Source organism: Chaetura pelagica, unplaced genomic scaffold (assembly GCF_000747805.2).
Source record: "Chaetura pelagica isolate M959 unplaced genomic scaffold, ChaPel_1.0 scaffold346, whole genome shotgun sequence".
Lineage (NCBI taxonomy): Eukaryota > Metazoa > Chordata > Aves > Apodiformes > Apodidae > Chaetura > Chaetura pelagica.
The window spans coordinates 3,058,066-3,071,434 of NW_009953797.1; the positions used below are offsets into that span (position 1 = coordinate 3,058,066).

At 41.1% G+C, this 13,369-nt stretch overlaps 1 protein-coding gene across 1 annotated transcript in view; it reads right to left on the minus strand.

Annotated features, from left to right (window-relative positions):
* The window catches only part of CDHR1 (cadherin-related family member 1), a 43,562-nt gene that overhangs the window by 6,022 nt on the left and 24,171 nt on the right, over positions 1-13,369 (minus strand). Inside the window, exons 12-16 of the mRNA XM_010001140.1 lie at positions 11,062-11,214; positions 7,371-7,535; positions 5,212-5,279; positions 2,381-2,609; positions 1,198-1,452 (exon numbers count right to left, since the gene is read on the minus strand). Coding sequence (XP_009999442.1) covers positions 1,198-1,452; positions 2,381-2,609; positions 5,212-5,279; positions 7,371-7,535; positions 11,062-11,214 — 870 coding nt within the window. The remainder of the gene's footprint in view (positions 1-1,197; positions 1,453-2,380; positions 2,610-5,211; positions 5,280-7,370; positions 7,536-11,061; positions 11,215-13,369) is intronic.

Here is a 13,369-nt window from a genome sequence, read left to right on the forward strand (position 1 = left end):
TCATGAGTTGAGGGCCCCCACCCCCCCCCCCCCCCCCCGAAAAGGTGTGTGGCACCCTCCCTGCCGTCAACACCCCTCAGCCCTGTACCTTGAGCCCCACATGCTGACAGAGAGGTTACCAGCTCACCTAGGAGGTGCAGTGTTCTCTGCAGACACTGTACACAAGAAGCATCATATAAATGCACCTGGTAAGGAGTATCAGCAGAATAAGAGGAGACAGAGAAAACAGACAGAGATTGCAATAGCTAAAGAAGCAGTGGATGCATTTTGACCAAGAAAAGAGGTGCGGTCTGTCAGAAGAGATTTGTGTCTTTGCCTGGTATGTGTGTGGTCCAGAGACTGCCAGACTAATGATGTGTTTTTCATCTACTTTAAAGCCCATTTCACCTCTGCTGGTACCAACTGAAAGGCATGGCAAGGCAGTTACAATAAATAAGAATCATGCATGTGCTGCTCACCATAAATCACTGCCTTTTCTTTGGGTGATGTAGAAGTTGGACTAACAGGAAACAACCGCCATGTTCTCTCTTAAAGTCTTCTTCTTTTGCCTTCTAATAATACTGCTATTACTAAACTCACATCCAAAATTCTATATAATTTACAGCATTTCTATAAAGTTTCCTCGCTTTTCCTATGTCACTTATGTTGACCTGCAAAACTGGTCTGATATATTTCATTCTGGCTCCTGCTAAGTTCAGCTTGCTTTTTGTAGGGGAAAAAGACTGTTTTCTTCTGAATAAAAACAACAAATCAGAAATCTAACAGTCAGAATTTACCTTGACTCTCAGGAGTCTATGGTCCTTAATTTGCATATATCCCTAACTATCAGATGCAATAAACTTATCTCCCAACCACATTATGCTCCTATCTTTGTACCTTTACACTATCTCTGATCAAAATGTCTTTTACGTTTGCAGCTGCAGAATCACTGCATTTTCACTCTGGCTTTAGAAATACTCCACAAAACAGAGCTGGCAAGAATTTGCAGCTGCAGAATCCATTTTCACTCTGGCTCTAGAAATACTCCACAAAACAGAGCTGGCAAGAAAGTAGAAGCAAAGGCTGGCAACTTATTTGGCTGTTGATTTCAGCTCCTGAAGCATTTTTAAAGTAGTCTCAGAAATGGAGCAAGCAGTGACTACCTTTTGGTGCCTCCCAAGGACCTTCTCACATAAGGATTTTTCTACATTTGCTTACCTCCTCCGTGATATCAATCTTCAGAACTGCTGTGGTACTGAAGGATGGGGAGCCGCGGTCTTTGGCCTGCACCACCACTGACCATATGCAGTCTTTGTTATTTGTGATGTTGTGGATGATGTCCAGGGAGCGGATGTAGGATTTCAGCTTGATTTCCCCAGTGCTTTGGTCTATATCAAAAACGTTGGCTGGATCTGCTTGCATGATGGAATAATCCACAATGTTGTTGGGTTCTTCTGCATCTTGATCTATAGCCTGGTAGGGGAAGTGCAAAGAGCAATTATGTTATTGTTTGTATCTTTGCCTGAAGACAAAACTCCACAAGTTTCTGTGTGTTCACTTCCAATAATATCCATGCTGTGAGATGATTGGGCTGCTTTTATTTCATCTTGGAAATAACTTCCCTTTTCTGGTAACAGCTATGCTACATTTTCTAGTGAAAACCAGCAGGACTAGAGTTCTTTTTGTATGAGTGATTTCTATTTGAGATTAAATAAAATCAGAGGAAAAAATTAACTGTAGAATGGAAATGGTCCACTGCTGGGGATTTTCTCACACAGCGTGGGCGACAAATGTGAATAGAGAACAACAGGATTAGCTTCACACTATAAACTACAGCTGCCTTTATTTTTGTTTTGTGGCATTTATTCTACTAGCATTAGGTGTTGCGTAACCAGGCTTCGCTGTATGAGTCGAAATACCTGCAACACAGGATGTTCTGCTCCTTTGCCTCAGAGTTGTTCCTGCGGTTTTTTTTTAACCTTCTGTCCCACACTGGATCAATGAATACAATTCTGCAAATGATGGGAATGAACTTGTGTGGTTGAGAACAATGGTGTGGCAGGAAGGTTAAGTATTTAAACCCCATTAGTTCACTCATCTTATTTGGGCTTATTATGATCACTGTATGATTCAGAATCCTCCACCAGCATTTGAACCAGATGGTTCAAAAACTGTAACAGAACTTTATCTTTTGCCTATAGAATTCATTTCTCCTCAGCAGTCTGTAAATACTATCACTCCACACTTTAATTCATTTGTTACATACAAAAAATGGATGTGCAAAATAAAGGCCTATGAAAAGCCTGTTTTCAGGCATTCATCATGAACCCTGAGGAATAAACAGCAGAGCTGGGGCTTTTCCAAAGCATTCTGCTTCCTGACACACCGTGTTGTCTCTCACCTCTATCTTCACTGGTGACCCGATGATCATCGTCTTTTCCTGGATGTTTTCATTGAACTCTGGAGAGTGGTCATTGACATCCAGCACAGTGATAAACACTTCGGCCAAGCTGTATTTCCCATCCGTGTCCTCTGCCTTCACATAGAAACTATACTTCGAGTTCACCTCAGCATCTAATACAGCCCAGGGCTGGGTGTAAATTATACCTGTTGATGGGTGGATTAGGAACCTGGAAAAGAAGCACAGAAAGACTTTTGGTGGTTTTGATCATTTTATGTGTGTTTACATCCTGCAGCAAAGGTCAGCTCTAAATATTGAAATTCTAAAGCATGGTACTCTTCACCCTAACTCCTGTCTGGCTGATGTTTCCAAATCTTTCACTCTACCTATTCTTTGCTAGTTCCTTTAGGCTTGAAAACCACAGAACTATCAATGTCTTGGGTTTTGTGTGTGTTGTTTTTTTTTTTCTCTCTATCTATTGTGCCATTTAGCTTCATTGTCTGTTAAAGCCTTTTCCTCAATAAATGCTTAATGTGATGGCCTTCACCCAGAGTTATTTCTTTGTGTTAAAACTTTAAGGAACTGCCTGTTTTTTTTCAGTTTATAAGTACATTTGATCATATCCTGCATAATTAAGATAGATTGATCTCACCTCAATAACTAAGAGAAGAGTGCTGCATATCATATTTAAACTCTTTGCTTTTCAGAATGGGTAACAAAAATACCTGCTCTCAAGTCCTCCAAAGTGCAGGGAAAATTATCTCCTCCAAAAATAACTTTCCCATAGAGTGGCACTGGGATGGAGTGGGTGTTCTGATTTATCCGTAGCAAGTTCAATTCTACACATTTGTAATTACTGACACACTGTCAAAAGTGTCAGCCAAAGCCCTGGATTTATAGAGAAGATACCAACCCAGTGTCTTTTTTAAAATGGACTGCTAGTGTAGGCTCCAAGGGCTTATAACAGATGATCAATTTTATATGCCTTCTGATTAATGTACAGGATAACAAAATATTTTCTCTATTCCAACTTGGAACACAATTGGAAGTGGTTATAAAAGGGGCACTTAATGATCCGGAATCTTCAACTGTTTTCATTACCCTATTAAATTGAAATACAAGTCTTGATGAAAATCAAGACCTGGAGGTGGAAAGAGGCATAGAAACTCTAGGTAGGAAACAGTGCCTGTGTTGAGCACCCAACCCAGCCTAATCATGCAGAGAGGACTCCCATTTTAGTGAAAGAATATAAGCACTGTGATGTGAACAGATGACTGCAGTGTGCTGCGCTCCCACTGGCAGCTTGAATGTAGGATTATCAGTGTAGTGCTTGTATCTTCAACAGTTAACACTATTCCTCTTACTCCAGCACAACTCCTCTTTCTGCCAACGCAAGTGCATATCCACTGATGTAACACCTGAGACAGAAAAAATCATGCCTGAAATGGAAACTGTCAAATCTGGACCAAACTCTGTGTTCAGCAGACCTGGAGGTCCCAAGGCTGGGAAATCAATCCAGCCTTGCAGAGGCATGCCATTCTGGCATAAGAGAAGAAAAAAAAATATAAAGGAAAAAAAATATGAAAGTCTTTGCATCTTAATTTCCTAATTCAACATAATCAGAACAGTGAGTCTGAGCATCCCTGTAACTCCAATCACAATTAATTTGCATTCACGTTCTTTTCTAAATCCTTCATAACAACCCTCACGAGCCTCTTTGCACCAGCTGCTACATTTTAAATAAGAGGTCTGCCTGCATGACATGACCTTTGCCTGCTTGCCTCTGTGCAGTTAGTAGCTAGCTTAAGGATTTAGTGAAGAGCTCAGAATAATCCATCCTGGAAATGCTCCCATATGTGTATCCTTCTGGCTACAAGAGAGGTTCACCCCTAACATCTTGGATTTTGGACTTTGATTGTTCCTCTTAAACGGTTTTTACCTTAGCAAAATTAGGTCAGCTTTAACTCCAGGTGGATAATGTACAGTGAAAAACAGATTCCAGGGATGAATGCCTGAAAAGCTCTTTAATTTCCAGTATTCTGCTCTGCAGCCCCATTATGTCCAGGAGCTGCAAGTCCCAACAGGAATGGCCAGTGATGGCTATGGCTCTCCCAGACAATGGGCCAGAGCAACCACTGGGATGGAAGCAATGTGGGAAAAACTGTTCAGGATGTTCTTAGTCCAGCACTGTGCCCAAAGACAGGGAGAGGTAACTAGGCTGCATTACAAAATCAAGTAAGCATCAGATTCTCTTCTTCCCTGCTGCAGGACTATTAGGTTTAAATATTTAAAATGCTTTGAAAACCCACTGCATCTGGCCTCTAATGCTAAAGTTTATATTCTTTAAAGTCTTGTCTTTCTTGATTTATTTTGCCATGAGTTGAAACTGGTTTGTACAGATATATGGAAAGGGAAGGGGAATTTTTTTCCTCCAGAATTGACTTTTCACAACAACTATACCAAAACCTCATCTTTTCTTACATGCATTTTTCAAATGGTAATTGAACAGGTCCTGTGTATTGGTAGTCAGCTGCCTTATGTCTCTTTGGGGGCTTGTGGGTAAGATTGCATGGGTTCATGAAGCAGATGTTTAATGATCACACTAGTTTTTCTGTTGTTGTTTTCACAGAATTCAGAAAGAACATGGCATAAGTGTCCTTGGAAATGAGCAGGTCAAGCAAGAATGAGCCTATTCTTTTAAAACTCTGCTTAGAGAATATGTAGGGTTTAGGTTTTTCTGGTTGTTTGTTGTTTTTTTTGTTGTTTTTTTTTTGTTTGTTTGTTTTGTTTTGTTTTTTGTTTTTGTGTTTTGTTTTGTTTTTTTTACTTACAGATCTGCTCCTGTTCCATAGATAGAGTACTTGACTTCTCCCCAAAGCCCTGAATCTGGATCGGTAGCCTCAAGAAAAGAAAAAGTCACCCTTTACTGAATTGCAAAAAGAAACGTTCCATACTTATTTTATCAACAGTTCATGTAAAAACCTAAATGCTTTCACCTCTTTTTGCCATCACATTTTTAGGGGGAAATCACATAAACAAATGTGCAGCCAAAAAACTGCAACATCAAACACAAAGGAAATGTCACTGGCTGTCCCAGGGAAATTGCTAAGATTCTACCTGTCTCTTGGCCAGGCTGGTGCCCAGACTCTAGCACGGAGAAAGGCACTAGATGGCTCCATCTACTGACATTTAACACATCCACCCTTTAATGGAGATGAAGCTTATCTCAATGACACCAACAAACTGCCCACCCTCAAGCTTTCCTAATTACCAGTTAAATATTAATGTATATTCCCTATACAAAATTTACTGTAGAGTATTTTTTTAAGCTGCTTCTTGTTTAATTGATTCAATTTAAAGTAATGCATAACAAATGTTTCGATTTATACACAATGCAGTTTGGTTTATGTTTTAATCACTCTTGTGCCCACATGATTTTTGGTAACGTAGATACTACCCCGAATGATACCTTTGTTCCCGACTCTTGTTGGCTTCTGTTTTTAGCTCAGGATTAGGAAAGCTATCGATTTGGTAACAGCTGTTTCCACAAGCTCCTGCTTCTCTGATAGCTCTGAGGAATGTTATATTATACCAGTGTATCTGCCCATCAAAATTCAGGGTAGCAGTGGTAGGTTCATTCCTTTTCCTGTTTAACTATCTGAAAACTGGAACAATGTCTTTGGTTCCTGCATAGTTAACCTAACACACCTGTAGCCCTGCTGACAGGTGTTTTTCAGTTATTTGACATGAACTTGTCAGTGCGTCTCACCCCATAATTTTGACCACAGTCTACTTTAGGAATGCCAAACTTTACTAAAACATTTGTACACCTGGGACTTCTGCCAGAATTGCCATCCTGACTAACTGGAGAACCTCAGTTTGTCAAGTATATTTGTGAATCCAGGTAAAGTACTGAGTTGAGAGCATGACAGTAAATTTTACATGGGCTCCTCAGCTACACTGCTCTGTGCACCTCAGCTCAGAATGACTAGATTTGTTGCTTTTGCAAGTTTTAAACATTTCTGTTTTTGCTGTCCACCTTCTGGCATATTTTACTTCTCTTGCTGCAAAGATAGTGATGTTTGGGAGTCTCAGTTTTCTGCAGGTTTCCTATTAGTTTCCTCTGACAACCTTTTATGTATTGTTTATTTTCCACTTTCATTATTCCATCCTCAAAATTTGCCTTCAACGCTTTATTATTCTGATTAAGTTTCTGTCTTGCATCCAGCCTGTGCTCTGGCTCCTGCCTCCACCATCCTTACCTGCGAGGCCTCTGCAAGGTGACTTGCATCACCTACCAAGCCCCAAGCAGTCATGAACTTTCTTGGTTTTGCCAAAGGAGATCTTTTCTGGTCCTGGCAGCTGCATTAAAGAAATACAGCTCATACCCGTAGCTGGAAACACTTCTCCAGCACACAGGGCCCATGTCATATCCTAACTTACTTTCTATGAAAATGTGAGATACTTGAAAATCTACAGTCATATTTTTCCCACTGTAAGAAGATACTTACATAAGGATTTTGCTTCCCCAGCTCCAAGCGTTTTAGTTTTATATTCCTGCCTTCATTAACTGTCTAATTATGCATTTAGTAGCTAGATTCCTCCCAAGAGGAGACAACTAATACCTACTAAGCACCCATCTTGTTTTCTTTCAAATTGCACTTAGTCATAACAGAGTCTTGCCACTGGACACAGATTTGACTGTGATTTTCTTAGTACGCACAGACCATGTGATTTGTCTTAAAAGCAGATGGCCTTTAATTAAAAAACAAACTAAATTTGTTGTGAAAAATGTTTGTTTAAATTTAGTTATTTTTCAAACACAGTGGGGTTTTTATGTTGATTCTGGAAAGGAACTAGAACTCAGTCCAGAAGCTGAATGGTGAGTAAGTTTTGCTACTTGCCTCTGTCTACTGTTTTTAAGGTACTTGAACTGTCTCCACAGACATCTGGAAGAGAGAGCATTTGTTAAGAGATGACTTAAACTTACTGTAACAGCAACTACGTTAGAGCCCCCTGGAGAGTTCTCAGGGATCCTGGCAATGTAATAGTCTGATGAGAACTTCGGGACGTTGTCATTGGTATCCAGCAAGCGTATCACTATGTCGGCTGTGGAGCTGAATTTCTCTGGTGTGTTCACCTCCATTGCAAGAAGCTAAGTAAAGAAAACCAGGAAATCACAACAAAGCAGCTATTCTTACTTCTTACAGAAGCTTGCTTCCACTACCCATGACACATTGGTACATTTTAGCTTGGTTGGATCAAACAGTTCAAAACCAGGGAGATGATGAGTTGGGTCAGTGACAGCCTCGGCTTGTTTGCGCATGCTTGCAATGGGCAATTAAGCTGTGGAAAGAGGACTTCAAACCTGTGTATGTATATACACACACTGTGTATATATAGTAGTGTTTTTACTATGTCTCCATTTGCTCCTCAGCAGATCAGGGAAATGTCAGTAGGAAGCCTGGGCTAGCAGAGCAGCAAGACTATTGCTCAGGCAGCATGCCACTGAGCAAGGAAGAGCAGTTTCAACAACAGGTACTGAGAGACACTGGGTCCTTCACAGCCTCTGGTCCCTGCTAATGGCTGCATGACACAGAATCAGCCCTAAGACATCAGTTTTGGGCTGAACCCAAATGACCAACATGTGGTCAATCATTTGGTTTTCACATTTGGGCAGAGATGTAGTTAACACAAAGCCAAAGAGCTCCAGAAACCTAGTGATCACAACACACCATTAAGTGTGTATTTAACTGATATATGAGAGGCTCAGCTGAAAAATCTAGATGCATGGGTTTTAAGTCCCAGCAGACATGTTGCAGGAGCTCCCTCAAGCAGGATGAATGTGCCTCACTGAGAAAGGCTGTGGGAGCTCATCCTTCCCATGCCCCTTGCATGCACTTGACCTCTCTCCTGCCATGTCAGAGGTCCCTGTGGGACAGGTGGTAGGACAGACATGCCACTACAGTGGCACTGCTGGCTGGCTGGCTGTGGGGCACATGTTGTGTTTGGGTACCTGCTCTCCCAGATTTGGCAAAGTGTCACGGTTTGAGGAGGGTGAGGAGCAGCTTAAGTGAGCAGGGAAAAGGCTATCTCAGTATCATCTCTGGAGCTGTTCCTACTGTGTGAACACTGGTAATGGTTGGAAATAAAAAGTGAAAGGGCTCTTGAAGAAATTAATCTCGAAGGTTTGCTTCTAATTACTATAGGATACACCTGCTCTAAAAGAGGAGTTTGGTCACTGTGTCTATGTGTTTGAGAGTTTCACATGGTCTTACAGCAAAGCATATTTTTGCAGGGACAGTCATACACACATCAGCAAAACCCTGATCACGAGCAACTTCAGCTCCTAAAGCAGCACAGAGATAAAATCTTATTGCTTATCATGCATGTGGAGCAGTAACTATATTATAACACCTGCAGGGAAATAACCTTTGCTGCTGGAATCAGCATCTTAGAATATTTATGAAGGCTTAGTATTTTTACTTTGTTCTCTACATTGATTTTTTTATTCCTTCTCCTTTTAGCAGCTGTAGTCCAGCTATGTCAACATGCTGAAAACATCTTCCTTCAGGGAGGGATTTTTGTCAGCCTACTCGTGTGTAATGTCTTATGCAGAGTTGTATTCCTTGTTTTATGCAGACAGAGAAAAAATAGCATTAAACTACTGCTTCACAGGACCATGTATCAACAATTAATACAAGTTCCAGAAGAGCAAACTGAGATATAATCTCAAAAGTAGCATGTACATTTTTTAAATAGAGTTTGATTTTGGCAACTGAAGATAATTGCAGCTTCATATGGTCCCATTCTGCAGGAGATGTGAGCAACTGCAGAATGTGAGGGCTAGATCCAGGCTCCTGTCTAGGCAGGATGTATAAGCTGGAGGAGGTGGAGGTTTGGCCCCCAAAGCCATCTAGATGAGAGCTAAGAGGTCAGGCTGGAGGGGTATGAATTACCACAGCTGACATACCTTGGGAAACCCACTCTAGCTCTTGGATAGCTGAAAACAAAAGGGGCCCTGACTACCAGCTGCATTTAAGAGCCAGCCCTAAATGGAAGATAGATTTTCTCTGGTAGCCTTTGCTTCAGGCAGTTTTCCAGTGCACCTCCCAGTCAAATTAGCTCTAATTTATCTCAGGCATGTTACTGTTCAATAACAAACCACAGGAGAAGGATCATTGCTTACAGAAAAACAAAACCTTGAAAATAGCTTCTCAGAGCTGCTGGGGGATACATGTTAAATAGAAATAAGAATATATATAACTAGAATGACTACATAGGCAACTAAAACTGGGTAGGAAGCAATTTGAAATTTTTAGGGAAATGGAAACAGCAATGAAGTCTTTATAAAGTATTTGCTGCCACATATCACTATTATATCTACCAGCTGCACCTTCTTCATTTGGAATCTAGACAAAGGCTTTGCATTTTTATCAAAGCTTTATGGTCCTTCTCCAGTATAAATAATTTCTTTTTTTTAAAAAGTGAATAGCTGATTAAGGTAAAAAAATATATATCCTTTTCCCCACAAATTAATTTCAGTGTTCATGGCAATCACATTAACTACTTTGATTTCCATTAGTATTCACGAAGAGGCCACATGTAACTTCTTTACTGGTCTTTTGGTAGTTTAATCTGAATAAATGTGTGCTTATTGTAATTAGTTTTGGTAACGCTTTATATCTCTTTCAGTATCTTCCCTTTTAATACAGTAATGATGCCTCATATTTTTGTAGTATCTATAAGCTATGAAGCTCAAAATGACTAAGGAACATTAAAAGAGCAGACATGAATCAAGCTGCAGTGAAATGACTTGCTAAGGACACAAAGCAAACCATGTAGCAAGGGTGAGAACACAATCCAGGAAGCTGACTTCTGGATTGTACTAAAAACACCACTTTCTGTATAAAAACAAAACTAGCATATGCTGATACTCAGTGAGATAGCCTGGGCATTTTTTTTTAATGATTACAGGGATTCTCTATGCCATTCTTTGCAGTCAGAACTGAACCATCTATACTCATGCTCAGAGGCAGCTGACACAAACCCAAACTGCTTAGTGATCTTGTTGATAGGCCAACAAATCTGTCAGGAAAGGTGATAATGCAACTATCTAGCTTTTGGATGAAAGCTGGTTCCTGTATGGCTGGTTTGGAGCATGGGTGAGTTAGCCTTGGATCAGTCTGCAGATGGCCATACAGATAGATATACTCTGACAAAGGCAGTGAGCAATTTTGGGATATTGTCTTCCAGTCAGCTGAGGTCTTCAGCCTGCCAACATTCAAAAGTGTGATCATGAACCAAATTACTCAGGACTAAGCAGATAAAGTTCTGGCTTCAGAGAAATTAGGATTTCACCCTGTGAATTTATCATTGGAAGAAAAGAAATAACAACCTTAGGGTTTAGCCTAGAATGACTCAGAGCCACCAACATGTGCCATTTCCACAGAGAGATAATGCCCAACATTTGCACTGACTGGACTAAATTAGTCCACAGATGCACCCATTTAAACCTTTTGAAATTGACGAATCAGGAGCAGAAATTACTGTCCCTTACATGGAATATAATGTCACTGACAATGCATCAGACAGCTCCAGAAGCTATAAATCATATCAGATACATAAGCCATTATACACATCATATACACAGATAGAGAAGACTTGGAAAGCAGAAATACCTTGAAAGTTAACACCTTGAATTTTTCATAGTCAATAGCAGCAGAATTTTCCACTATTATTGTAACCTGAGCCTCATTCAGGACAGTTTGGGGAACCACTCGGAAGATGCCACCAGGTCCAACAAGACGGAGGTTGAATTTAGCATTGGCTCCCTGTGAATAAAAGCAGATATGGAATTGTTTTCAGTGAGTGATGCATTCCTCGTAGCCTACATTGGCTCTGTTTCTTCACACTGTGTAAAATTATAATGAGTCTTACTGCTTAGAGCCCTCTGCTCTCCATCTCCTAGCAAAAGACTGTTAAGAAGCTTAGTTATATAATCCCTCCAGCTCTGGTCACAAGATGGACATGGCTTTTCTTAAAATAGATTGACAAGCTTGGTTATTCTTTCAGTTATAATGGATAAACTCTGCACTAGGACTGGCTAAGAGAGGGACTTCTCAAAAACCCAGCCTGTGTCCTAGGAGCTCACAGTGTGGGATGATGCTACAGACCCACAAAGATACACAATTGCCAAACAGAGGTGGTATTCCATGCTTTGCACTGACTGGGTTAAGATAGCCTAGAGTTACAGCCCTAAATCTTTTGGAAGTTGATGCATTTAGGAGAGAGAAACTCCACTTGTGCAGGATGAAACATGACTCACATTTGATAGCTCCAGGTGAAGTGAGAAGCCAAATTCCCTAACAGAGATAAACCATATAGGCAGAGAGGACATGGGAAACAGCAGTATCTAGAAGGTTACCACCACGTGTGTGAGTTGGGAAGAGTGAGCAAGAGCCAGTGGCATTGGCTCTGACAGAAGCTGTTCTAGCAGCTTTTCACAGAAGCCACCCCTGTAGTCCCTCTGTTACTAAAACCTTGCCATGCAAACCCAATGCAAGATGAAACGGGGATTCTCGTACCTTTTTGTTACTGGAAAGGTGTCAAAATGAGCTGAGCCCATTTAACCAACTCTCTGAGTTAATCCGTTTCTCAATGTCACAGCTACATTCTGACAATCAGCCACATTCACTGCCTGGCTGGTGCCATGTTCTCCCCATAGCATGAATCTTCAGATGAAGAATTTCTAGTAACAAATTTCATGCAGGATAACTCTACTTTCAGCTGTATCCCTGGAGGACTTGCTATAAGCAGTTCTTGCTGCAAACCCAGCTCATGTCAAAAGGAAAAGTATTCAGCAGTAATCCCATGAGAGAACCAGAATGACCTTGGATCCAAACTCAGTGATTTGTGTTTGGTCATAAAAACTCCCATAGCTACACAGGTGACACAGACTCTTGCTGGGTAGTAAAGCCAAGCAGACAAAACCAGAGCTGCTAGACTATGGAAAATAATGCTGATGGGGCAGTGGAGTGTCTGACCATTCAAAGTCCTCTGTACTTGGGACTGCACATGACTGGAGTGATCGTGGCATGGGGCAGAGAGAGAACTGCCCCCTCCAGCTGTTGAGTGACTTCTGACAGCGATGTCCACCGAACCCAGATCTGCTCAGAGCAAGCCATGCTGCTGCACACTTGGGAATGCACATGACTGGAGTGATCATGGCATGGGGAAGAGAGATAACTGCCCCCTCCAGCTGTTGAGCGACTTCTGACAGCGATGTCCACCGAACGCAGATCTGCTCAGAGCAAGCCATGCTGCTGCATGTCTCCAAGCAGACAGCTGTAGGACACGGGAATGATTGAAGGAAGAACAGCACTGAGCCCTAAGCTATGTCAGTCAGATGAAAAGGATGAGGAGAGAAATTTCTGCATAATTTCATTGCGAGTAAAGAAGGCATTTCCATCAAACTGTAGGCCTAAAACAGACCTTGCCCACAGCTTCCTCCTCCTCACCTGTACCGTTCACTTCTCCAAAAGAAAGAATCACTAATGGCTGTGACAGAAACACACATATTCAATTTTCTCCTCTACACAGTCATCTTGTGTGGAAGGGAAAATGTTGCATTCTATACCTTAAAAGAAAAGCAACCCAACCCCGCCGGAGTGATGTCTTACACTGTGCTAAGAAGGTTGAGAAATCTATATAGTGTATATAGCAATGTTTTCTGCTTATTTTATAGCCTAACTTGCAGCCTGAACATTTTGTCATCATAAGATACATATATATTTTGTTTCAAAATAGAAGAGATGGGTTTTGTTTCTTTCCTTCTGCAGAAGCATCCCCTGTGACAACAGCAATATACATGTAGCACTGCTTTGAAAGCAGTCATTTATTCTTTTGCTGCAGAGCAGCAGGAGGGAGAAGAAGCTTGTGGGTTTGACAGAGCACAATACAGTCAAAACAACACAATACTGAGCACAG